Source organism: Pinus tabuliformis, chromosome 6 (genome assembly GCF_031772625.1).
Source record: "Pinus tabuliformis cultivar Carrire ecotype Pingquan chromosome 6, CPIR1, whole genome shotgun sequence".
NCBI lineage: Eukaryota > Viridiplantae > Streptophyta > Pinopsida > Pinales > Pinaceae > Pinus > Pinus tabuliformis.
In genome coordinates this window covers 95,762,361-95,789,956 of record NC_142292.1, presented here as the reverse complement: position 1 = coordinate 95,789,956, position 27,596 = coordinate 95,762,361, and the positions used below count along the sequence as shown (strand labels likewise).

General features: G+C 38.6%; 2 protein-coding genes across 2 annotated transcripts in view; one reads left to right on the top strand and one right to left on the bottom strand.

Moving 5' to 3' along the window:
* LOC149257431 (uncharacterized) overlaps nt 1–26,736 on the top strand; it is a 46,871-nt gene extending 20,135 nt beyond the window's left edge. Inside the window, exons 2-7 of the mRNA XM_089414291.1 lie at nt 20,292–20,623; nt 23,342–23,672; nt 25,149–25,297; nt 25,424–25,517; nt 26,124–26,195; nt 26,298–26,736. Of these exons, the coding sequence (XP_089270417.1) occupies nt 20,292–20,623; nt 23,342–23,672; nt 25,149–25,297; nt 25,424–25,517; nt 26,124–26,195; nt 26,298–26,342 (1,023 nt within the window). The 3' untranslated portion in view covers nt 26,343–26,736. The remainder of the gene's footprint in view (nt 1–20,291; nt 20,624–23,341; nt 23,673–25,148; nt 25,298–25,423; nt 25,518–26,123; nt 26,196–26,297) is intronic.
* On the bottom strand, nt 490–2,064 carry LOC149257432 (uncharacterized). The gene is made up of 2 exons (XM_089369739.1): nt 711–2,064; nt 490–587 (listed from the first exon to the last, which is right to left on the bottom strand). The coding sequence occupies exon 1, from the start codon at nt 2,007–2,009 to the stop codon at nt 963–965; it is 1,047 nt and encodes a 348-aa protein (XP_089225865.1). The 5' UTR covers nt 2,010–2,064; the 3' UTR covers nt 490–587; nt 711–962.
* Nucleotides 26,737–27,596: the final 860 nt, after the last annotated feature.

The following is a 27,596-nucleotide window of genomic DNA, read 5'->3' as shown; positions in this document are numbered from 1 at the left end:
AGTCCAACTCAGCCTCAAAATATCAACAAAAAATATGATAATGTATCTCATCATGTCATAATGTCATATACAATAAAATGAAAGTCTAATCCTATTGATTTCCTCTGCCCCTCTTGCGAGAAAATGGCACAGCTTTCTCTTTCCATCTAGATGTAGAAGCTGGTGCCTGTGCTGGTGGAAATGGCAGTGGAGTCTGACGTGCTCTAGAAGCTGAAGAACTAGTAGTAGCAGCTACAGGAGGCTTAGGTGGACGGAGACCACGTCCTCTACTGGTGGTAGTGGTAGCCCGGGTAGCCCGGGTAGGCGGTGTCACCTCCTGCTCCTGCTCCTCCAACTCCTCCTCCTCCTGCTCCTGCTCCTGCTCCTGCTCCTCCTCCCCCTCCTCCTCCCCCTCATCCTGCACTAACCAATCCTCAGTGGGATCCATGAGAGGCCTCTCGGTCTCAACCCTCCATTCAGCAGTGGTGTCAATCCCATCCAATGAGGTGGCTTCCGTATCAGGTGTCTTACTCTTCTCTAGTTGTCTCACCCACAATCGAAGATTGTAGTAGACATAGACCATGTCATTAAGTCTATGGGACTCCAACCTGTACAAAGTTCATGAAATAATAATTAATAATTAATATTATAAAAAAAATATTGTTTAAAACTTTAATGAATTCAAAAATTTATTTGGAAATTTGCAATATTTTAAATGTTTAAGTGTTAACCTATTGCGCTTCTTGTTGTGTATTTTTTCAAATACACTCCAATTGCGCTCACATCCCGAGGAGCTGCATGTTTGGCTGAGGATGCGTACGGCAAGATTTTGCAAAAGGGGTACTCTGCCACCATACATCTTCCACCATGCGTCTACAACAAAATTACAAATAAAATTTTAAATAAACATAAGAAAAAAATGGAATTTGAAGAAACAATGAAATTTGAAAGTTGAAACAAAGTTACAAAGTACATACTACAAACTAAAAAATACCTGGCATTTTAATCGTCCTATCAATGACAGCCATCTCAAAGCCAAATGTGCCACCTGACAACTTATATTGCTCAATTTGTCTAGAGATCTCCATACGTTCTTCTGGAGATCTCACCATCTTCTGGACACAGGTTAATAATCCTTCCACGACCTCAACATCAAAATTAAACCCACATGCATAAGAAAATGCAGGGTTCAGGAAAAGCCCAGCAGCATGAATGGGACGATGGAGTGTGTTGTTCCATCGCTCATCAATGACTTCCCATAGAAGGAGTTGTCTCTGAAACCCATCATCTCCCTTATCATCATAGTAGGACCGAATGGCTTCTTTGGCCCTGTCCATGGCTTCATACAAATAGCCCATTGCGGGCTTCTCACCATCAACCAATCGAAGAACCTTTACCAAAGGTTCTGTAACAGCGCACACCTCCTGCACTCCCGCCCAGAAGTCTTCCTGGTATGAAACTAGTCTGCAGACGGCCTCTCCTTCTGGTTTGCGGCTCATTGACGAAGCACGCCACTCCTCTGAAAGAAACATTCTCTTCAAATCCCACATAGAATTCAAGAGGGATTGAAGAGATATGAAACTCGTCGCAAACCGTGTAATGGCGGGGCGCACCAACTCTTTGTTGTTGGTGCATTTTCTCATCAAGCTAAGCACAGATGTGTGATTGTAAATAAATTTTGTGATGCTTTTTGATGAGTCAACAACCTCTTTGACAAAGGGAATTTTCCCTATGTCCTCTAACATCAAATCAATACAATGGGCAGCACAAGGTGTCCAAAATAAAGCAGGATGCCTATCCATAAGCATTCTACCAGCAGCAACATAATTTGCAGCATTGTCCGTTATGACTTGGACAACATTTTCTGCACCCACCTCCAAAATAAACACATCCAGCAAATCACATAAAGTTCTTGCATCTTTGATTTGATGAGTTGCATCAACAGATTTGATAAACATAGTCCCCTTGGGACAACTAACCAAGAAGTTTATAAGGGTTCTCCCCTTTTGGTCAGTCCAACCATCTGACATAACAGTGCATCCTGTTTGTGCCCATGATGCCCTAAAATCCTCCAATCTTTGGGTGCAGTCACGCTTTTCATCTTGAAGAAGCCGGCCTCTGAAATTATGAAGAGAAGGGATTTTGTACCCCGGGCCAACACTGGCAATAGCATCAACAGTAGGTTGGAAAAATGGATTACTCCTTACAATGCTGAAAGGAATATCACTCCAGAGGAGAAATTTTGTCATCAACTTGTCAGCTTGTTCTTTTTCAGTTCTTTTTAGCATTGAACCAATAGTTGGTTGTGAACCAGGTGTGGTTCGAGGAACAAAATATGATGATGCAGCTACCGGATTGACTGACGCTGCAGTAGAACCAGTGCCACTTGGCCCACTTCCTTCAACTGACCTTTTTAGTTGCCTTTTGAGTTCTTCTTTGGCATCTCTAGTGTGCTCTAATTCTCCCAATGCTCTCATGGCTTTTTGGATAATTTCAGCATTTGTATTTAGACAGGGCCCCACATCATGTCCAGGGATTTGTGCAAGGTGGAACTTCAACCTGTACACCCTCCCGAATATTTCCTTTCCACACAACTTGCAATACAAGTTTTGTCTATCATTCGGAGTTTTAGGGTCACCATATTCCCAGAAAGGATCCAATTTCCTTGGCATGTTTGTTTTTGAATTTTGAATTTGCACAATGCAAACCTATGGAAAAAAAAGGATTAGGAAATAGGAATTTAGGATTACATAATACAAATTACAATTTAGCATTTGCAAAATTACAAGTTAATTATTTCCAAAATCCCAATTTCTAAACCCAAGTTACCCAACCAAATGCCAATGGCAAATGCCAAAAAACAATGAAAATTCAAAAAAAAAAAACAATGTTTAAAAAAAATGAGAAAATAAAAATAAAAAATTGGTTCTCATAGTCATAACAAATTACCCATCCCAAATCAATGAAAAATTTCAAAAAATTCTTTAAAAACAATGAAAACCAAAGTTTTTATAGAAGCAAAACCAAAAAAAATTAATCTACATACCTCTTTTATGGAAAAATTGGTGATCTTGGCTTGGATTCCTCCTAAAAACGCTTGGATTCGCTCCCAAATCCGACGGAAACCCTTCAGCTCCTCTCCCTCACCTCTTCTCCTCCTCCTCCGCGCGGCGACAGCACAATGAATTAAAAAAAAATCGAATTTGCCATATAAAACCCCGCTGCCCGCGCCTCCCGCGATTTTTTGCGTAAAAATCGCGATTTTTTCGAAAAAATCGCGATATTTTCAAAAAATCGCGATTTTTTCGATAAAAATCGGTATAAAAAAAAGTGGCGATTTTTACGGATAAAAATCGCGATTTGATCGGGCAGATGAAAAATTCGCGATTTTCCGATAAAATCGCGATTTTAACAACACTGGTCACAACAACCCTCCAACCAGTAGATGAGTCAACCCAAGTCAGTTCTACAAAGGTCAATGAGATGTGAGTTGTGTTCAAATTCTCTCCAACTTTTCCTGTATATATATCCATCAATGAGGGTGTGTGACACATCTGTTGGGCATGTGAGCCTACATTACAAAACTGGCTGACCTTGCACATATAATTTATTAAGAATAATAAATTCAAAATATAAGTTCTGCTCATCGGATTAAGACTATTTTTATATGGATTTTACACCTCTCAGAAAGAGGAATCCAACAAAAATATTAGCCTCTTAATCTGAGCATCAGAACATGGAGTTTGGACCTAGTTGTCCAATTTTAACACTCCCTCTCAACTAGGGAGAACTCCATCTATTAGTGCAATTAACATCGTGAGTCATCCCGCCGAAACTTGCTTTGCTGGCTTCTTTATTTCAGAACAGAAGTGGGTCAGTCACAAAGACATCATTCCCCGACTGACATAATCAGTCCAGAGGTCCCAGACCTCACAAATCTTGATCCCAGATCAAGTGGTTGGACCATGCCATCCTAGATAGAGAGTACGGCAATCTCTGATGCGTCCATCAGTCTTTGCTAATAGTCTCTAGCTTTTCCACACCTCATTGGCCAAATGAGAGGTACTTCCCATGAGCCCTGAACTCAATGGGTAGGATGCATACGGGGCACAGATTAAATGAGTGGCGAACCAGCTCAATAATCACAAGGGTGGGGCAGAAGCATTATGAGTGCTTATAGCTCCGAGAAGCTATCCCCAAAGCCCCCCAGAGCTCCCAGAGCTCATTGTCCAACAGGACCCCAATCATAGGGTCTTTCCACGACACCAAGACTCTCACGGAAGGTTAGGAACTTGACCTTCCCCAGGGGCTTAGTGAGAATATCCGCGACCTGCTCATCAGTTCCTATATGATCGAGCCTTACGGCGCCTCGCTGTACCATATCCCGGATAAAGTGGTACCCGATATCAATATGCTTGGATCAGTCGTGGAACACAGGATTCTCAGTCATACGAATCCCACTCTGATTATCACAGTGGTATCTAGCACATGTTGGAACAGCTCACTAAAGAGCTTCCTCAACCAAACTGCTTCACAACAGGCCATACTAGCAGCAATGTATTCGGCCTCCGCGGTGCTCAAAGCCACCGACTTCTGCTTCCTGCTCATCCATGAGATCGAAGCAGAACCAAGATTGAAACAGCATCCAGATGTGCTCTTACGATCCACCACACTGCCAGCCCAATCGGCATCAGTATATCCCCGGAGTATCACACTCCCGGCAGTGTATCTCAGCCCATGGTTTATCGTGCCCCGAAGATATCTCAAAAGATTCTTGGCACCAACCCAGTGAAAATGATGAGGCTCAACCATCTGTTGACTCAAAGTATTCACTGCAAAACATATGTCCGGACGGGTGTTCACTAAGAACATCAAAGCTCCTATGAGTTGACGATACTCAGTAGGATTGGCCAAGATAGGCCCTGCAGCGCTGCCACTCAACTTCTTGAAGTTGAGTTCCATTGGTGTCGACACGGACTTACAGTCCACCATCCCAAATCTTTCTAGAAGCTTCACAATATACTTTCCTTGAGAAAGGAAAATCTCTCCAGGTCTCTGCCAGACCTCCAGGCCTAGGAAATAGTGCATCAGTCCTAGGTCTTTCATCTCGAACTCAGCAGCAAGCTCCCTCTTACATTGATGAATGAGAGGGTCATCACCTGTCAGGAAGAGGTCGTCCACATACAGCACTAGAATGAGAGGCTTTCCTTCCTCAACCTTAAAGTAAAGGTTTGGATCAGCATTGCTTCGAGTGAAGCCCAGCTTCATCAAGTAACTATCCATCCTCTCATACCAGGCTCTGGGTGCTTGCTTTAACCCATAGAGGGCTTTCTTCAACCTGCAGACATAAGTGTCTCGATCTTGAACTTCAAATCCCAGAGGTTGTTCTACATACACCTCTTCCTTTATTGCACCATGCAGAAAAGCGGTCTTGACATCCATCTGATGAAGACTCCATCCTTGCGTAGCAGCAAGGGCTATGATGGATCGGATGGTGGTATATCGAGCCACAGGTGCAAATATATCGTCATAGTCAATTCCTTCCTTTTGAGAGAAGCCACGGGCAACAAATCTTGCCTTAAACTTTTCAGCACTCCCATCAGATCCATGTTTAATCTTGTAGAGCCATTTAGCGGTGACAACAGATTTGTCCTTTGGTCTCGGGACCACATCCCAGACATCATTCTTCATAATAGCCTCATATTCTTCATGCATAGCATCCTTCCAGACTTGATGCTTGATGGCTTCCTTAAAAGATCCAGGTCCAGATTGTATAATAGTACTCATGGCAGCTAGATACCCTTGGTATCTACACGGCTTCTTGCTTTCTCGGAATGTTCCCCTTGGGGCAGCATGACCCTCAGCATCTTCGAGGGTGTCCCTGAGCCATGATGGCCTCTTTCCTAGAGAAGGGGAAGGATCAATAGGGTCCATTGGCCCTTCAACATCAGGCATAGTCTCATCCTGGGTTCTTCCAGATTTCCAGGTCTTTCTTCATGGTTTTCTTCAGATCTAGGAAGATCTACTACTTTCTTCAGGGAAGCATCTTCGTCAAAAGTGACATCATGGCTTATCTCTACTTCCCTTTGACCAGGTACATAGACTCTATATGCCTTAGAAATCTCACTGTAGCCCACAAACATTCCTTTCTTCCCAGTAGCATCCAGCTTACTTCTCTTTTCTTTCAGCACATGAAAATAGACAGGACATCCAAAAAATTCTAAAATGTGAGGCATCAGGTTTCTTACCAGAGAAAACTTCTTCGGGAGTTTTGGAGTCCAAAGCGGAATGAGGGCATCGGTTTTGAATGTACACAGCAGTATTTGCAGCTTCTCCCCACAGAAACTTTGGAAGACCCTGGTCACATAGCATGGCACGGGCAGCTTCCACAATAGTCCTATTCTTGCGTTCAGCAACACCATTCTGCTCAGGAGTATATGCAGTGGTAGTCTCCCTCTTAATGCCAGCTTCTAATTACAACAGAAGTCAACACTTTGACTTTTGATATCTACAGAGATCAGTTGAAGACATATTGCTTCAACTGATTCTCTAAGGTGACTGCTTCAGCTATCCATTTTGTCCATTAGTTGCATCTTACAGTGGAGCACCATCTCATCTGCCTTCATCATCATGCTGCCCATTATTCTGCATTTTCCATTATTATGCAACCCTATTCATCATCATGCTACATGCTGCCCATGCTGCCCATGCTAATATGAATCATCATTATGTTGCTGCCTTAAGGTTGTCTTATGTGCCACGCTGTCACTTACAATACGCAAAGGTTTACATGTTGTCCATCTAGACTACCTCACACTGTCAACAGGCTTGTGACAACGTTTGAGAGGCTCATCCTTAATGAGATCGGGATTGCATCTTTGAGTTCTGATATTATAACCAAGAATTACTACTGAGGATATATGAGCTAGCAAGAGCTCAGATCAATACACAAATATATATTGAACTATATGTATGCCAAAATATGCTTTGGCCCAGAACGTAAGAGAGTTCTAGCTGCATATATTGACAGCGTATATGGTGCTCTTCATGCGTATGACTCTATTACAAGACTGTGTTCTTCATTACAGGACTGTATCTCCATGCTATGCGTATATCATGACTGTCTTCCCTTACAGCGGTACTACAACATGTATATTACTATGTATATATATATTTCCATTTGCTGCATATATGTACCTCAGTTATTTGCTGCGTATATATTGCCTGCGTATACGTAGTCATTGCCAGCGTATATATGAATACATACACAATGTATTGAACAGCGTATTCATGTCCCATCGACCTGCGCGTGTATTTATTGAACAGTGGAATAGGTATCTGCGTATATGTATATATATATTTCCATTTGCGGCGTAGGTTATCTCGATGATCAGCGTGTATATATTTACTGTGGCTAGCAATGCATATACTATGGCAAGGTCTTCATTTCCAGCAGCTTCGTTATTCCTCAACTGCGGCTACCCTTCCTTTACTGCGGTTGTCACAGTTATAATTTGCCATAAATATGTAGAATGGCCATACCTGTTCCAAACCGTAAAATGGCCATCCCTGTTCCAGACTTCATGAAGAATGGGCATACCTGTATAGCGTATATATGTATAGAATGGCAGAGGAATGCGTGAACAGGTCTTGTTGACTCACTGCGTCTTATTGACCCATTGACTGCGTTTCTTCATAGCTCCGTTGCTTTTGATTGCGTATGCATTCTTCATTGACTGTGAGGGATCTCGACGATGGTTTCGTTACTGCGGCTGACTGTATCACTGCGGCTATCATGTTATGCATGCGGCTCTACCTGCGGTTCTTCCGTGCTTGTTATCACTGCGGCTACATGCACATGCTTCCGTGGTATTTCAAAGTGTAAGGCCCGCGTTCAAGGCTGCGTTCAAAATGGCTATGAACTTTGTGCCTCCCCTAGCCGCTCTGGTCAATCAGCCTCAGTTCAAACTTAGCCCTCACATCAGTGCCCTCGCTGACCAAAGCCACGAAAACCGAAACATACAGAGAATTGTCTTCAGGGTTTTTTTTCCGTCGGGGTAAAAGTAAATGGCCCAGTCGTATCCTCCGACGCTGAAAGTCTCGCTCGCAAGGAAATTACCGACACCCATGCTCTTGGCCAGAGAAAATCCCACGATGGTTAAATCGTGGGATCCTTTTACGGTGTCTGCCACATAACGGGATTCCGTGTTTGTGGGATTCCTGCCGTACATTCCCGTGCCGTAGACAGCTTCTGCGAGCTGTTCTTGGAGGGAATTTAAAGCTCTCCTCATTGCGACAACGCCTCCTGTCAATTAATTGTTCTTGACCGTCGAAAACTCAAGGAGCCTTAAATTTTTTCAATTTTTTCTGCGATCCACTGGTTTATCCGTTCCCGCGATTCGAACAGTAGACTCGAACCCATCTGAAATCTCAGAACCATCCATTTCCTGCGTATACATAACTCCAGCATATGATTGCATAGCGTATGACTTCATGACTGCGTTCTCCCTTAGGGCATCATACTAGGCCGGCGTAATCTAGTGTGAATCTCCTTCTCCAAAACCCAAGACGTGGAGAGGAGATCACTTGAAGTGAGTTTGTCTTCACCTCAGCTCTGATACCATGTAAAGTTTTGTAGATGTTCTATGCTAAGAGCAATTTCACTTTTCTCACAGCAATCATACAAGTAGATAAGCAAAATGCAGATAGAACATATAAGCAGATCTTACAGAAGACAAATCAGAAACAAGAAAAATGTATGTGTTCGTTTCGGCGGTCAACAGGATGCTTCAACCAGCAAAGTCTCCTTTGGTCAGCCAGCCCGGCATGTGTCACAACAACCCTCCAACCAGTAGATGAGTCAACCCAAGTCAGTTCTACAAAGGTCAATGAGATGTGAGTTGTGTTCAAATTCTCTCCAACTTTTCCTGTATATATATCCATCAATGAGGGTGTGTGACACATCTGTTGGGCATGTGAGCCTACATTACAAAACTGGCTGACCTTGCACATATAATTTATTAAGAATAATAAATTCAAAATATAAGTTCTGCTCATCGGATTAAGACTATTTTTATATGGATTTTACACCTCTCAGAAAGAGGAATCCAACAAAAATATTAGCCTCTTAATCTGAGCATCAGAACATGGAGTTTGGACCTAGTTGTCCAATTTTAATATTATCCTCTTCTTTGATTAGAACAGGTGTCTTTTTGTGTGAAATTGAATTGTGCCTTTGAAGGGAGGATGAATCACTTATTTATATGCACTCGAAGGGGTCTGAATGGGTGTCTCTTGGGGCAGAGCCGACTTGATCACATATAGGCCGACTTGACATCTTGTGGTGTCTAAAATCCAAATTTAAAAATTCAATTTCCCACTTTTAAAAAGGCCATGAAGAACATGCCTTATACAAATATTCTTTTGACAAATCAATAAATAAATTCTCTTTTATCACAAGCATGAAGAACATGCTAAATATAATTTTTCTTTCATCACAAATATAATTTATAATTTTTCTTTACAAGTACAAATTGGACATTATGAAGAGCGACCATAGTTACAAAATTCAACAAAATATACCCTTCACTAAAACTAAAATAATTGCTTAGGCATGTTAAGGATTTTCTACCATATTATAATGTTGAGGAGATGAACCCTTCACTCAAACCGAAATCATTGATTGGGCATGTTAATCTTTTTCAATTTCTACCGTGTTGTAAGATTGAGGAATCCAAGTCTAAAGACCAATCCGGATGATGTTTATGTAGCTCTTGTTAACGATCCCATTTCTATTAGTGATGAATTAGTCATGAGTTTAATGAGTGATTACATTTTTTTTGGTTGGCTTGAACCGTGGGGGATTTGAACCTTTAATCTCACAGTTTACATAATACTTCATAACATGGTGGTCACCAATTGAGCTGCCCCCCATGGGCTAATGAGTGATCACATTGATTAGTGATTTGTAGTAGGCTGGTGGCCTAGTAGCTTGTAGCATTGTTTTGGACTCTAGAGGCCATTTAGAGCCTCATTGATTATGTGTTTTGTTTTTGATGTGAATTGCACTCAGTGCCATTTTGATATATATATATATATATATATCTCCTTACATGGTATATAGATGAGCAAACTTTGCATAGTTTGTCTCTAATTGTTTGGAATCATGGTCTGATTTTTTTTTCATAAACAAATAATTATTTTATTCATTTTTTTTCAAATCCGGTTCACTGAATCTGGTTCAATCTGGTTCAAATCCTGGTTAGATATGTGGGCTGGTTCAAAGCCCGGTTCTGGTTTTTAAAACTACGATCTCTCGTACTTTGACCTGGTTTGGTCTTTAGTAGATATTTATATAAATTTAAATTTCTCCCACTACAGCAAAAGCTTCATATTTTGATTTCTATTAAAGCAAGTTTTTGCTCATCCCAGTACTGCTGTACTGTGTGGTACCTCTTCAACTGACTCATCCAATCATCCAGCTTGAGTACCCATCTGGTCATCATAAGACAAGATCTCAACCCTCAGTGTTCATATCAACTTTCAGAGTAGTGTCCAAGTTGAGCAATGACAACACATTTAAAGATGAAGAAGGCTGAATGGATTCTGGAATTTATTTACATGAAGAATCTGATTTATCTTTGATATCAATTCTGGGAATGCATGCAGCAGTTAATGTTTGCTGCATCTGCATAATGTGATACATTTGGCTATCCGGGTTTGTCATTTTCCCATCAAGATGACCACTTCCTTCTTGCAGTGCTTCAATTCTGCTCTGTTCTTTGTTTGTATGCTTTCTCTTAGTCTGTGATTGGTGTTTTACCATGAACTAGGCAGAGTCCTGCAGAAGCAATCTCTTGCAATCCAGTTTCTCTGATTCCTGTGTTATTCCTATCAGGGCTATTACAAGTGGTGCTGTCACATCCATCAAGCTTACTGGCAGATCTCAGAATAACTGTAACATGAATAAAAAATCCTGATAACAAATTTGGCAGTATTGAAATAAAAAATCATTATTGACAGAATAGAGATGTATAGCTACAGTTTTGAATAGAGTTAACAACCCTGGTACAATGGAAGAAGTGAATTATTAAACTGTAGGGAAGGAAAAACTCTTCAGCTTCCTGAACTGTCTTATCTTGGAGGGAAAAATGATTCATATAAAATAATGTATCACCTGTTGTCTGCTTCTGCCAGCAGATTCTCCATTTCCACAGCACTGTTTACCTCGTGCGTGGTGCACATCTGTTCCGTAAGATTTGGAGAGCTACAATTGCACTCTTGCATCATAAATGATTTGTTGTTATGCTATTAGCTGACCCTCCATCTAGCTCTGCAACTGGTGCAGGTGCTGAGCTTTCTGCAAGTGCAGGATCTTGGTGTAGGCACTGAGTATGGTGCTGACACATAAACTATTTTGGTATTGGCACTGACTGTCGAATTGTGTTAGTGCACTTTTTAAAGCTGCACATGATTCAATGACATTCAGACTTGGCCAAATCTCTGATCCTTCAAGATCTTTGCACCAAGAGAAGTGTGGTGTTTTCTACAGCCTAGTGTGGATGAGGTGTAATGTAACAGTCATGTGGCATACATGGATGAAAAGAAATAAAACAAAGGATAATTAATAATAAAATAAGAATAATAACATTAAGGTTGGTTAACATCTTAATTGCAAAGTGAAGCGCACTCTACAGCATGATATGGATGAGATGTGTAAAATAACATGATTGTAATATACTCAAAATGAAAGAAAAATTGACATGCACAATATGATAGTGAAAAGAAAACTAATCACAATAATATAAAAGAACACAAAAAAGGACGACATGAATAAACCAGTGTGTATCCATTTAACCTGGATCCATTAAGCATATGCAAATTTACTATTTGATTTCTTGTTGGTTCCTTGCAGTGCTCAATAGATCTGGGTTAACATCTATCTATGCTGGATAATTATTGTTATCACTTCTAAATGCCTCGTCAGTATCCTTCATTGGGCGAGTTGTTCTTATGTTGGTCCTTCGCATAATATCTTTATCTTTTCTTTAATCTTCTTATAATGGACCCCTAAAAACATTTTGGATCAAACACTTTGTATTCTTTTTGCGTTATGTTCCCTGTCTGAAGTCACTTCATCCTAATAATATTCTTCAAGTAACAGTACTTCACCTACTGGTTCTGGATGCTGTCTCTGTCCCAAGGTGTTTGTCCTAGACCTTTCTATTTTCTCAAAGTCATTTCTAGTTGCATCTCCCATGATCTTCACTTTTTAAATTCAGTATATCTGGTTGACAGCTTCATAATATGACGTGGGTAAAACTTTTGGGTAGCAAGTCAGCAACCCTTCTAGGGACTGTTTTTTAAACATACCATCTATTGTCTCCATGTTTTTCATTATTTATTAGTTCTTTCAGGTTTCGAGTCATACAGGTGAGCTCTTTGCCCCTTCCTCGATTTTTTCAAATAGCTTGGATAAGAACTTCCGCATATGTTCAGTGTGAATGTACTAGAAGTAATTTGCGACATTTTTGAAAATGTTATTTTTTGAAAAGTAACTCTATTTTGAAATTCACTTTAGAAAAAAGAAAAAAATTGAAGTTTTATTTTTAACAGTCGAGTTTAAAATGGTAGTTAGACTAGGAGTAATCTTAAAAATAGAGTCTCTGCTAGTGTTGATAATATCGGCGATATTTTGTGAAATATTGCGAATATCGCACGATTTTCAAGCAAACGATATTTTGGCAGGTAAATATCGCGATATTTTCAGATTTGAAAAATATTGCGATATTTTGAAAATCTTAGCCAAATATCATGATGTTTTGAAGATCTCGGCTAAATAACATTATTGCTTTATATGTTTAAAAATCTGAAAAAATGATTTTTTTATGTTTGTTGATATTTTCCGATATTTCGTTGATATTGCCGAAAAGATGTTTTCAGGACCCTCACCGATATTTTGCCGAGACTGATATTATCAATCTCTGCTAAAACTATAAAGACAGGGCAAGGTAGAGGCTACTACACACACTTGAGCAGTTGAACATGAGAGAAAGAGAGAGAGAGAGCAGGCAGTCAGGGAAAAGGCATTCATGGGCACCATGCAGTATGAGACAGTGGTTTGTATGGTTATGTACAGTCAGACGGAAGTACATACAATCGTATGGACAGGTTCATATGGATAGACCACACAGGTTATCCTGTAGGCCACACAACAATTTTCTAATGTTTCTGGGCTTTTTACCTGGTTGCACAGGTTCAGTTAGAGCATTTATTTGGTATCCATGCATGCTGTCTTTTTGGGCAGCCTGTGGAGTTTTCCTTGTAAGCTTTTTCGATGGAATGAAAAGCTGATTTGGTGTAATTACCTATGTGTGTGAGAAATTAATTGTTATGCTACTGCTGTATTTTCCAGCCATCTATGTGATTGATACATGTTTTATTTGTACACTGTTATTATTGAGTAAATTCAAGATCTGATTTATTTAATATGAAGCATAGGACATCAATCACCTAGGGTTTGATACGTTGAAGAAAAATTAAACCACGCAGGATTCCACCCTTCTCCAAATTTACATGGTATTAGAGCTTCTTTGATCAAAAGATCGAAGAGTAGTAGTTTGTGTGCAGATCAGAAATGGCATCAACTAGCCTCAGGTTTGAGAACAGATTGGTTGGTGTCTCTAATTTTCTATCTTGGAAGGTCAGGGTTACTCTCTTGTTGGGAAAAAATGATCTTTGGGACATCGTGAAAGATGCGGTGACACCACTGACAATTTCGCAGAAGTTGGCAACCCACAGCAAAGAGGTAATATCCAAACAGATGATCATGGATGCCATTAAAGATCACTTCATCCCTCACATATCTGAGAAGAAATACAACTAAGGAGATGTTCAATGCACTAGTAAGCTTATACAATAGTGAGAACATAATACGAAAATGATCTTGTGGAACAAACTTAGATCGATAGAGATGATCAAATTTAATATTGTTATTAGTTATCTGATGAAGATCACATAGATTCATGATCAACTTGTAATAATTGGAGAAAAGGTGCAAGACACTGAGTTGGTGAACATGGCACTAAATGGATTCTTGGTTTTTGGGAACCATTTGTTCAAGGTGTTTGTGCCTGCGAGAAACTTCCCAACTTTGAAACACTGTGGGATGATATCCGGGAGGAGACTTGGATGGAGTCAAAAGCCAACAAGAAGGATGGCAACAAGAACCTAGCCTTATTTAGTTAGACGAAGAGGGGAAAAGGAATAGGTTGCAATAAAGGTAAGGGACTTGAGTAATATCAATTGCTTCATTTGTCATAAGTTCAAACATTATGCATCACAATGTCCATAAAAGAAGGGTAATGGGTAGCAACAATAGAAGCAAGTAGCAACCTTAGTAGAAACTTAGGACGAGTTTGCTATTGAGTTTGAGAAATAATTTTTATTGGTATCTTGCCTTTTTACTAGCATAGTTTCGAGGAATGCGTGATATGTGGACAATGGGGCATCTCGTCATATGATATCAACTGAATGGTTGTTTTCTAATTTAACAGAGTAGGACTTATGAGTAGGGTTTGAGCTTGGTGATGATGCAAAGTATTCTGTAGTAGGTGTTGGTACTATTTCCTTCTTGTTCAAGTCGGGTAGCTCTTTGACTTCAATGATGTGTTACTTGTTTTAGGTCTAAAGAATTTTTTTTCTTTTAGTTTCAGTTATGGAAGATAAGGGTTTTGTAGTAGAGTTCAAGGAAACACAAGTCTTTATTAGGTCGGAAGAATCTAGCTCAGAAGTAGCACAAGTGATTGGGGTTAGAGAAGGCAATTTGTACATGTTACAGGGTGAACCTATTCGAGCCTTGGGTCATAGTAGTAATAGCCCACGTGGGTTATGGCACAAGAGGATGGGGCACTTGCAATATAGAGTGTTGCCTATTCTGAGGGAGACAATCACATGACTTTTGGATCTTAGCATTGAGCAATAAGGAGTATGCATAGGTTGTGTGCTTTGCAAGCATGCCAAGGTTGCTTTCTTGAGTAGTAAGTACAACTTTAAGGAGATTCTAAATTTGATTCATTTAGAGGTTTGTGGATTGAAGTTAGTAGCATCAATTTTGGAAGGTATGTACTATTTTTCCTTTATTGATGATTTTTCTTGCAAAATGTTGATTATTTATTGAAGATGAAGGATGAAGTCTTTGGCAGGTTTCAAGAGTTCAAAGCTAATGTTGAGAACAAAATAGAAAATAAGATCAGGGTTTTGAGATTAGATAATGGGGGTTAGTGTACCTCCAATGATTTCAAGGATTTTTGCAAGTAAGCAAGAATGAAGAGGGAGTTGATAGTTTCATATCGCCCACAACAAAATGGAGTTGTAGAGAGAAAGAATCATCATAGAGGTTTCTAGGGCCATGATACATGATTAGGACTTGTCCATGTTTCTTTGGAAGAGGCGTGCAACATAGTAGCTTGCATAGCACAAAATCTTGAAGGACAAACACCAAACAAGGCATTCATTGGTGTGAAGCTACAGGTGAGTCATTTTCTCATCTTTAGTTGTTTAGTGTATATTCATTTACCTGTAGAGAAAAGGACCAAGTTGGAGCCCTCTAGCAGAAAGGGTTTAGTTGTGGGTTAGAGTCAGACTTCAAAGGCCTATAGGATCTATATTTTAGCATAGAGTAAAACAATAGTAAGCATAGATGTAAAGTTTGAGGAGGACTTTGCATCCAGGAAACCGCATGAGCCCATACCCATAATAGAAGATGAGTAGGAAGCTTCGAAGGTTGAGCCAAGATCACCTAAAACAAGAACTATCCAATTCAAGAAATCAAATTTCAGGTGAGGAGGAGACATTAGCCCCTTCTAGTTTTGTCAGGAGACCTCGATTGATCACACAAACATTGAGGGATGCTCGATGTTGATTTTTGTAGCTATGGTTGGTCTTCATAATTTATATTTTAGCACTTGTAATGCATAAGGAATTTGTAAGACATATTCTTTCATGTCATTGTGATTATTTGGCCCTTAAAAGAATTTGTATAAGACATGTTCTTCATGTCGGATTTAAAAGGGAAAATTTTGAAATTTAAAATTTGAATTTTTGGCTCTAAAATAGTCAAGTCAGCCCTCCCTCAAGTCAAGTTGGCCCAGTGAAGGGACATTCCCATTCGTGAAGCCAGAACACTATATAAAGGCATTCAACCTCCTCCATAAGGGCACTATTTGACCTCACATGAGAAAGAAGTTTCTGGGCATCCAAACGAAGGACAAGAAGGACGAAGATCTCTGTCTCTCTCTAGCTCGCATTTCTCTCTCCAGAACTCGTATTTGTGAATTCTAGGCAACAGTTTCTGGGCAGGCAGAGTTGCAGGGCCGAAGTTACAGGGCAGTTTGGAGGCTTGACTTGAGGGCTAGAGACTAGGTTTGACCATAAGCTTTGTTGGTTAGTTTGACCTCATAGTGACTAGCAACATTAGGTGTATCTCTTGTTGAATTGAAGAATTTCTCTAAGAAAAAGGTTGCTGGGTTTTTCCCCTAGCTGGGTTTTCCCAAGGTAAATCCTGTGCTCTCTTTGTGCATTGTGATTTCTACTGTCCTTATGGTTTTATGGTTGAATTTCTGAAGTGTAATTGCTTAATGATAATCTGGAATTGTTAAAAGAAGATATAGATTATTAGAAGTAATTATCGATATTTCAGAAATATTTGCTTGTATCTATTGCACTTGAAAACTCAACACTCAAGGGTATGTTGAGGCTCCTATGAGCAAATTCAAGGAGAGCAAGTCTCCAAAGAAATTTCTTGACTATATGGCATTTGATGAGCATCATCACTGATTTTGGGCCCTCCACTTTCCAGGAGGTAGCAGACTAGCAGGATTCCATAACACACCTACATCATGAAGAATGATGTTTGGGACATGGTGTTGAGACCAAAGGGGAAATCAATTGTGAGTTTCAAGTGGCTCTACAAGATCACACATGCTGTATATGGCAACATTGAGAACTTCATAGTGAGGTTTGTGGTGAGAGGGTTCTCCTAAAGAGAGGGAGTGGACTATGAGGAGACTTTTGCTGTAGTCACCACACACACTTCCATTAGCGTTGTTATGTCTATTGTCTCAGTGATGGGATGGAGGATACATTAGATGGATGTGAAGAAATCTTTCGTTAATGGGATCATTAATGAAGAAGTGTATATAGAACAACCACAAGGCTTTGAGGTACATTGGAAGGAGTCCCATGTTTGCAGGCTTAAGAAGGCCTTATATGGACTCAAGCAGGCACCGAAAGCATGGTATTATAGGATCGATGGTACTTGTTTGGTGTGGGCTTCACCAAAAGTGAAGTAGATTTGAACTTATACTTTATATTTGCTGGGACTGGTTTGTGTATTTTGGTGCTCTATATAGATGACTTGTTTCTTTTAGGTGCAAATAAGTTCTTTGTAGGGTGAAAAGTAGATGTGGTAGATGGGTTCGCGATGAAGGACATTGGCATGATGCATTTCTTCTTGCGTTTGTGGGTTTGGCAGAAACAAGGGGAGATATTCCTTGGGTAGGGTAAGTATGCAGTAGAGATCCTGAAGACATTTCAGATGGAGGATTGCAAACCTATGGCCATACCCATGATCACTAATTTGAAGAAGGTGACAATTACATATTCAGAGTTGGTGGATCCCATGTTGTACATGCAACTTATAGGTTCTTTGATGTATTTGGTCAACACAAGGCCAAATATATGTATTGCAGCAAACACCTTGAGTGAGTGTGTGGTGGAGTTGAGTCAGGAGCATTGGGTAGTAGCAAAACATGTGCTTAGGTATTTGGGGAGCACAGTGGTCGGAGCTATCTTGGAGATGGTGAGGTGAAGTTGTACAGGTATACAAACTTCGATTAGGCAAGCAATGCAACAAACAGAAAGAGAATATAAGAGTGTTGTTTATTTTGGGATCAACGATGATATCCTGATTCAATTGGAAGCAAATTTCTATGGCACTTAGCTCAGTAGGGGTAGATTATATGGTGGATAGTACAATGAGTTGTGAAGCCATTTGGATTTGCAAGTCACTTGCAAGTTTATTTGATTAGGAGTTGGATCCCACAGTGATCTACTATGACAATTAGAGTTCTATCAAACTCTGAGAATCCAGTGTTCCATTGCAAGTCGAAGCACATAGAGATCAGGTATCACTTCATTCGAGACGAGATTCAAAAGGGAGTAGTGAAGCTCCAACATATACCCACAAATCATCATGTTTCTAATATTTTGACCAAGCCCTTGGAAAAAGGGAAGTTTAAGCATTCAGAGACAAACTTGGATTGATGCATGATTCTTTCCTTGCTAAGAGAGAGTGTTGAGAATTATAGCTCATAAAGGAACCTTTGGATATGTTCAGTGTGAACATGTGAGAAGTAATTCGAGATATTTTTGAAAAAGTTAATTTTCTAAAGTAATTTTAATTTTAGAAAAGTACTTCTATTTTGAAAATTGCTTTAGAAAAAAAAGTGAAAGTCTTATTTTTAGCAATCGAGTCTAAAATTGTACTTAGACTAGGAGTAATCTTAAAAATAGATTTTACACTAAAACTATAAAGACGGGGTAAGGTATAGGCTATTACACACACTTGAGCAGTTGAGAGAGAGAGAGAGAGCAGGAAGTCAGGGAAAAGACATTCTTTAGTGGCATGCAGTACGAGACAGTGGTTTGTATATGCCAAAAATTTTACCAAGTTGGACCTCCACTCAGGCTATCACCAAATATGGATGAAGGAAGTTCGAATTCCTAGGACATTGTTCTGTAGAGTTGTATTGAAGTCTGTACAATCATACAGATAGTCCGTATAGTCATATGGGCAGACCATACAGGTTGTCCTGCAGATCTTACAACAGTTTTCTGCTGTTTCTGGATTTTTCAACAGGCTGTACAAGCTCAATTAAAGAAATTTTTTTGGTATCCATGCATGCTGCTTTTTTGGGCAGTGTGTGGAGGTTTCCTTGTAAGGTATTTTGATGGAATGAAAAGCTGATTTGGAGTAATTACCTAAGTGGGTGAGATTTTTTTTTTTTTATGCTTCCGCTGTGTTTTTCAGCCATCTGTGTGATTGATGCATGTTGAGATTTTTATTTTTGTTATTGAGTAAATTCAAGACCTGAATTATTTAATAAAGAAGCATATGACAGCAGTCACCTAGGGTTTGGAAAATTTAGAGTCCACCACTTAACTTTCATCTGGTAACAACTTGCATTTTTTTCAAATTTATTGATCATTGTCTTCCAATCCTGAAAACACTTCTAGGGAAACTCTTTTTACCAATCTTCACTACGGATTTCCTCTGCTCAGTTCCCATCCTGGCATCTTTGGATGTTCTCTCCTTGGTCCTTGACTCCATCTTCCTCATTATCTCTCTCTCTTTCTTTCTCTCATTCTCATTTTCTAATCTACTTTTTGTAATTCTCCTAGGCCAGAGGGAATTTCCTCTTGGTCACTCTCCTCTATTTGTGGGTTGAATTTCTATCTGGAGAACAAGTCTATCACCAAGCTTTGCCAGGCCATTATTCAGGTTAGAACATTTTCCTCAGTTGGTTCCTTTTCACAAGGGTGTAATTTTGACGTCTGCTTCATGCTCTAAATCTCTGTTAAGATCGATTTGTGTTTGTTTAGAATTACATCTATCTGGCTTGTTTTCTATATCGTTATTGGAAAAGTTAGGTTCCTTTTGTTCACTAATCTCAGCCACAGCCCTAGTTAAAAGTCAATTATTTCTGTCAGAAGTAATTCTAGAAATTACTTTTACAGCTGTCAGAAGGAATTCTAGAAATTATTTTTATTGCTGTCAGAAAGCTTCGACACATAGTAAGCTATGTTTGCTATGTTTCTTAGTCTTGACCCTTGAGTTGATATGGTTTGAACTCTTGCAATTCACATGCTTGAAATGTCCATGATTGTTTTGAAAGCCTTTATTTGCACTGAAAACTCAGTTAAATAAATTCCATAGAATTTTGCTCCCAGTTTAACTCATTTCATTGTCCTAATGTGCACATCAAACAATAAATATGGCCTAAACTGACCATGATATTCACAATTTAAATCAATTTACCAATTTTTTTAAAAATGCTTTTAACTTAAAAACTGTGTATAGGACAAATTCTAGTCAAATGAAGCACCTCACATATTGTATGTATTGTTATTAAGTAATGTAGTGTCTACATATTGTTGTGGATGATCTTTTTCATTTCCCCTGGGGTATATACGTGTGAGAGAGAGAGAGAGTTCAGTTTGACATATAAAATCATTCAATTTCGTTTTTGCAGGTGTGGAATGTCTATGGTGTGCTGAACTATTTACAGGCTCTTGTTGAGAAGTCTGTGATCATCCAGATCCTAGAGGAAGAGAAAGAAGGTAATTTAACATTTACTGCAACTGATGGATATGACTACAATGGAGGAAGCAATGTTCTGAAGGTTCTGGGATACTTTAGTATTATTGGTCTACTTCGTGTACATTGCCTTCTTGGAGATTATTACAGTGGACTCAAGTGCTTGGCACCTATAGATGTTAACCAGACAGGTGTCTACAATTCAGTGATTGGAAGCCATATCACAACTATTTATTATTATGGATTCGCCAACCTTATGTTGAGAAGGTAAAAGCTAGGGACTATACATCTTTCATTTTTTGTCTGTCACAACATTATATATCAGATCTTTTGATCTAGGACATTTCCAGGAGAACACTCTGATTATCTGTCAATATAACAGAAAAGACAACCTTGGGAATTCATACCTATTTCTATTTTCTAATTAAAATCTAGTTCTGTTAATTGGAAAAGTTCATAAAAAGTCCAGTCTATAGTTGTACAATCCGAGTGCTTTGATAGAAATGACATGAAACACCGCCTCTTCCAAACGTCAAGAGGCCTAAAGGTGGTTTTCTCCAGCCGCCTGACTCTGGAGGTTGTCCATAGTATTTTCCAGACCTGTCCCTTTATTTTCTTCTGTTTATTCAAAAGAACGCGTTTTCAGATTCCTGACCTACAGAACCTTTAGAAGAGCCTGGGCCCTGGATTAATTGGGGTTTAATCCTCTTTTCAGCCCCTTCTGAACGGCCAAATACACTTCAGGTTTTATGCGTGTTTTGCTGGAAATGAATTATCCTGCCTCAGTCTTGACTCTCAACTACCTTCTAATTTTCATGAAAACTTGATTTTTGTCAGTTACACGTGAAGGATTTCCATGTTTTCATCTCCTTTCAAGCAGTTTCCTTTGAAGCTTCTTCCCTCCCCATCAGTGGCCTGAACCTGAAATGTTTCCTCGTTATCTGCCTTTTGTTTTCTATGAAGCTTGTTAACTCTGCATCAAAAGCCAGAATTGTTTCCCCAACATCTGTCTTCTCTCTTTCTTTTTGAAGTTGTTTTTTCTCCTTTTTTTATAAAATATTTATTACTTGTATTACATGTAATCAAGCAGCCCACGCTCCAGCCTGTAAGCTGGGTAAGATATTCCACGTGGATTACAGCCTCAACAACAATTGGCTCATGAGAACTGAAACATGTCACATACAGGATTTGAATCCGGGTGGAGAGGATAACATTTCTCCACCCCAACCACTTGAGATAGAGCCATTTGACCATCTCTTCTTTTTGAAGTTGTGGATTTATGTGGAAGAAAACCCAAACTTGCATTGGTGCTTCTCTTCTCCATCCAAGCTTTTCTTATCCTTTTTATGGTTCTTCTTTGATATTCCTGTTGCAAGACACAGCAAGATGTTCATATCCATTACAGATCCTGTATTTGAAAGCAGTATTTTTGTTATCCAACTTATATCTCCGTGAGAACCATTGGAAATCCAAATCTCATCCAGAAATTCTTTCTTGAAGTATACTTAGACATGTATCTGGGTGAAGATTTCAATGCCTTTCTGATATTCTATCTCTGCGAAGATGAATTTATCAATGATGTTATCATTATGCTCTAACATCTCTCCATTCTGTTAAGAGGCAGATTTGAAAGTGTTACTCAAATTGGAAATGAAGAAGGCACAACTATTGTGAGATGAGAGCCGGGGAGCCAAGTTTTAAGATACAACCTAGGCTCTCTGACTCAGAACTATGGCTCCATTTCTATGATTTTCCTTGTTTCTCCTGGTCTTGAAATGTTAAACAAAGAAACATGTAGTGCAGTAAACAACTGCAAAAGGCCTAAGACCCAACTTACCTGATGCCTTTCTTATAACTTGTGAAACATACTTTTACAGCTTGTGCTTGCAGTTTGATTGGAGGTCTATCTATTTTGCTGACAATCCCAAAAAATGGAGAAAATTTGAGAACAGAACTATGCTCCATAAAAAGTCAAGATTCTTATACTTTTGCAGGATAAACGGGGTAAGACTTGAAAGAAACTAAAGTTCTCTTTTGTTTCCCAACTCCTGAGAATATTTGCAGAGTGAGAGGAATTATGCAGGCAGCAGAGCCCAACAATGACTGACAAAAGACCATCCACTAACAATGAAAATAGAACCTCGAATGATAAGAGAAATGAAGGAATCCCCAATATTGCTCAACTGGACAACTTTTGTAAGGAACTAAAGTGCATTATTTGGCTTGACTCAAACTGAAACTGGTCAGTGTGAATCTTTCATAGAGGCAGTTGCAACCTGGATTCACTGACTTATAGTATTGGTCTGGTCAAACTCTGGCCTAAAAAAATTAAGCTCTTCTAATGTGAACACTAGCTTGCTGACCAAGAAGGGGGCCTCAGTGGGTGCTGGCATAAACCGTGTATATTGGCAGCTTGGTCTGCTGAAGGACCTGCCCCTGCCTCTCCCTGCATCCCCCTTCCTGAATGATTTGCCAATATTAACAAGGTTCCCCTGCCTCTCCCTGCATCCCCCTTCCTGAATGATTTGCCAATATTAACAAGGTATATATATATATATATATATATATTCCCTTGTGTCAGCAAGGTCTTTATTTTTATGTTAGTGTTTTAAGCTTGGGATCCAGCAGGTTGCAAGCTTGGAGATTGAAACTGGGCTATGCATAGCTTGCAGCTTCTATTTCATTCATTCTCTTTTGTTACCATTTTATTCTTTAGGATTTGTGAGCTAATAAAACTCAGCATGTGTTCACTATAACCCCAGTCATTGTTGTTCTCATGGCATTCTGTTTTGCTTGGTGTTTTACCCTGCCATTTAAGTACTAAGTCTCAGTCAATAGATTCTAAATTGCCTTGTATCAAAGCATTTATAATTTCTTCCATTTTTTAAGAAATATATACTAAGCTTGGGGTGTAGCTCTCTGCAAAATGGCTATAGTCAATGCTTGAAAGACAGGGCACATATTAATTGGTGCATTTGGTAACAGGTATGTTGAGGCAATACGGGCCTTCAATCAAGTTCTGTTGTATATAATAAAGACCAAACAATTCCATCAAAAGTCTCCACAGTTTGACCAAATTCTGAAGAAAAATGAACAGATGTATGCTCTATTGGCTATATGCCTCTCTATCTGTCCACAAATGAAGCTTGTTGAGGAAAATGTGAACAATCAGCTGAAAGAGAAGTATGGAGAGAAGATGGCAAGAATGCAGAGAAGTGATGAGGCTGTGTATGATGAACTTTTTTCATATGCCTGTCCTAAGTTTATTACTCCTTCAGTACCAAACTATGATGAAGCTCTTGTAAATTATAACCAGGTAATGTTGGATCTACTTCTACTTCTTTTTCCAGGATCTACTTCTACTTCTTTTTCCAATGTTATTGCAGTGAATGTGTTGTTTGATCTATTTATGTTTCTTATACTGTTCGAGTTTGCTTATGAATTTCAAATTTCAGGTTGATGATATTTACATTCTGTACTACTTTGATCTATTATTATTTTTTAAATTTATAGAGAGAAAACACTATTAGGGTTATTTATTCAAGTGCCATTGGCTACATGAGTCAGATATTGTTCAAACCTTTTCTTGGGGTGAAGCAGGGGATGCTTATACATATTCCAGAAAGTAAAGGTCTTATGGATGTCAAAGAATGGGTTCTATGCATATGCATATTGGAAATCAACAGAGATATGCATAGGGCATCTTTGCCATGTGTTGAAAGTGATCCATCTAGATTACAGATGGTAGTCATGTGGTTGGATATAAAATGAAAAGCAGTCAGAGTAGGTGGAACCATCTTTGGTGCCATAATGCAGTACAAGAAGCAGACCATGCCATATCACCCATTGCTTGTAGATTAAGCAGATCTGCAGCTGTATCATCTCCTACTGGAACTGTTGTAACGTTTTTGATAATTGCATGAACATGGGCAGTAATATGGGTGTTGATAGTCGACTTGTCCGTGTTTAATTATGCTGCAGTGGCCATAATGGGTGTGTACAGTGATGGTTCTGTGGTTATGTTAAATGTAAACATTATTGCTGTCATCTTGTAATTTATAACATAGCAAGTGTGATGAATTATAATGATAAGGTCATGACTCGTATCAATTAGCTAGCATAACTATACGTGGACAGTTGAATTAATTGTGATATTTTCTGATCCTGTTTTGATCCTTGATTATAAATGTTCTAGAGAGAATAACTGGATTTCTGAAATGAATCTTTTGATTCATGGGATGCATAACCTAGTCTTTGATGCCAGCAATCACAAAGACAGTAGTCAAACAACTAGGAACCAGTATAGATGAGGTTATAGGAATACACTGAAACATGTTCTCAATTAAATAGTTTAATGGTGTGGTACAGTTACTAGTTAGTGTAAACACAGTAACCCCATCAGTAAACACAATTACCAGTTGTAAATTATGTCACAGACATACAGTATCAGTAAACCAAAAAATATGAACCAAAATAATTTTTAGGATATTTCCAGATTGGTCAGACTAAAAAATTACTCCTATAAAATTCATAGTCAAGGAGAATAAAACATAACCAGGCTATACATCAGTCAATGGTATTTTTATATATATATATATATTATGAAGATTTAAGGCCATGCAAACTAAGGATCCAAAATTGGACAAAGAAGGTTACTATACACTCGTAACAATGTAATGGTTGTTATTTCCAGATGGTCTCTTTTACCTTATTTTGTGTTTTTTACTTCTCTAAGAAATTGAGTATGTATTGGTTGTGTCATATTTAACTAATGGAAAGTGACTCTTGACAGGATGCATATAGGCTTCAGTTGAAGCTGTTCTTATCAGAAGTAAGACAGCAACAGCTTTTGTCAGGTCTACGGAGCTTCTTGAAGTTGTATACATCCATCTCAATGGAAAAGCTCGCGAATTTTATGGACGTTGATGAGTCTACCTTAAGGTGTGTAAGCTTGTAGGACCTCTGTTTCCTAAAGAAAATTTCTTCTTCTTGGATATCCAAATGTATAATAAGCATCCATTATTCTGGTTGAAACTAACATCAATTTTATCCCCATTTGGATATCAGGACAACTCTTATGACATACAAGCATAAGACTCATGCAATTGATCATGATGGAAGAATTATATCAAATGCGGATGTTGACTTTTATATTGATGAGGTATTTGCTCTTGGTCTTGCATTCTACTTCTATAATTTTTTGCATTCTTATTGTCTGTTTACGGCTGTCAGTTATTTATATCCTTTCTATGTCTCGTTGATATTAAATTTTATAACTCTGGTGTTTTGTCTAGTTCAAATTATTCTTGGATGAGCAGTGACGATCCAATGATTCTAGATTTTGCTTGCAGTTCAGATCCTAGTTACAAGAGTCGTGGTTTTGGTTAAAATAGATTTGTTTAGCAGTTCAGATCCTAGTTACAAGAGTCGTGGTTTTGCTATTTCAATTATGGCTTTCATATTGCTGCCTAGATATCGTAAATCAGTATATATCAAATTGGGCTATTATGTCCAGATATTTCTGACATCCATTGTATGCGTACAGGTTGATTTTAAGAATGCTTTCTCGAAAGTATTTGTCAGACCGTTGTTTGAGAATTAATTTGTAATTCTTCAAACTTCGATTTGGAGGACTATTTTTAGAAACATAGGATTGTTTATTTTCCTGTGTCATCTGGTTGGTGTTCCCATATTTTTTTGAGGTCTAGGGTGGTTTTGCAAGTGAATATTAGTTTGTTTAACTATGGAGACATTTTCATGTTTTCAGGATATTGTTCATATTGTTGAATCAAAGTCTTCAAAGCTATACGCTGATAACTTTATGCGTCACATTATCAAGGTATGCTTTTATTTCAAAAGTTTGAAATTTTGTATTCTGCCCTTGTTCGATGTCCTTTCTATAAAACCATACCAAATTCTTTCGTCTTGATTGTGTCTACAGTGTGAAGAGATTATTAGTGATTTGGACAGAGTTAAGCTTGAATAAGATGGTTGCTGTTTTTGCATTATGCAAATGCCAGCTGTAATGAGGTCAAACATCCAAATTTTGTAATTAGAGAAGAGCAGTCTTGGATTTTGGTAGGTGTTTGTGCATTGTTTAAGGATGTCCAAAGCTATGAGCTTATTCAAGGGACACATCTGCATTCATTTTTTCCTATTGAGCATGTTATGCAGAATTCCAACCTTTTATTTTAATTAATTTCATTAAAGATGTCAAATTGGTTTAGCCTGGTGGCTCTACAGGAAATGTTAACCGGTTCTCTGTTGAGATCCCTTTTTTTCAAACTACGAAATTTCTAGCACATCCAAGAGATCAATTGGGAAATGATTTGTTGAATCTGAGCATGTTTGCAAAATTGCAAAACTTTGTTTTGTACCAATTCATCTCTTCAAGTGTCAAATTGATTTGATATGATGGTTGTACCATAAGTTGAAATAGATCTTTACTCGTGGAACAAATCTCAGCAATGTTTTAGGGTGATCCGAGGACCCTGATTTCTCTTATTTATTGAATGAATCAAATAGGAATTTACTTCTCTGCAATTGAGTTAGTATGGAATGGCAACCAATATATACTGTGCCATTGATCCATTAATGCGCAGGGACAATATATGCCACCTGTTGGATAATGTACTTGCTTAAATCTAACGGGTGGCATATACAGCCCCCACACATTAATCGATCAATGGAACAGTACATATTGGTAGCCGTATGAAATGGTCATGTTGTACAACTTCAGCTTCTGACATTTTGGTATTTGGAGGGTCAATGGAGGTTTTTTGTTTTTGGTGTTTGTTCTTTAAATTTTGTTTCTTTTAATGGAAGGGTCAATGGAAGGTCGTTTTTCATGTATTATCTTGTGGGATATCTTCTGTTTTGTGGAAGAGTTTTGTTGTGATTTAAAGTCAATATATTGGCTGACTAATACAACAGGCATAACTCTTTGTTGGCAAGCCGGACCTTGCCATACAAATTCCAAAATTTACGAGTGATAATATTAGCTAGATAAACCAGTATTCCACTGCTAACTATAGCCATCTATTTGAGAGAGATTATAATTTCATAATATATTTTATAGTGAAGACCATGAATAAGATTAGGGAGATCTTGGATAGTAAGACATTCGTGTATTTATAATATCATTTACTATTTGTGTATTCCTTTGCATGGACCTTGCATTCATATATGCCATTCATTTCTAAAGAAAAAGGCAAAATTGGCAAAATCGAAAAATACAATT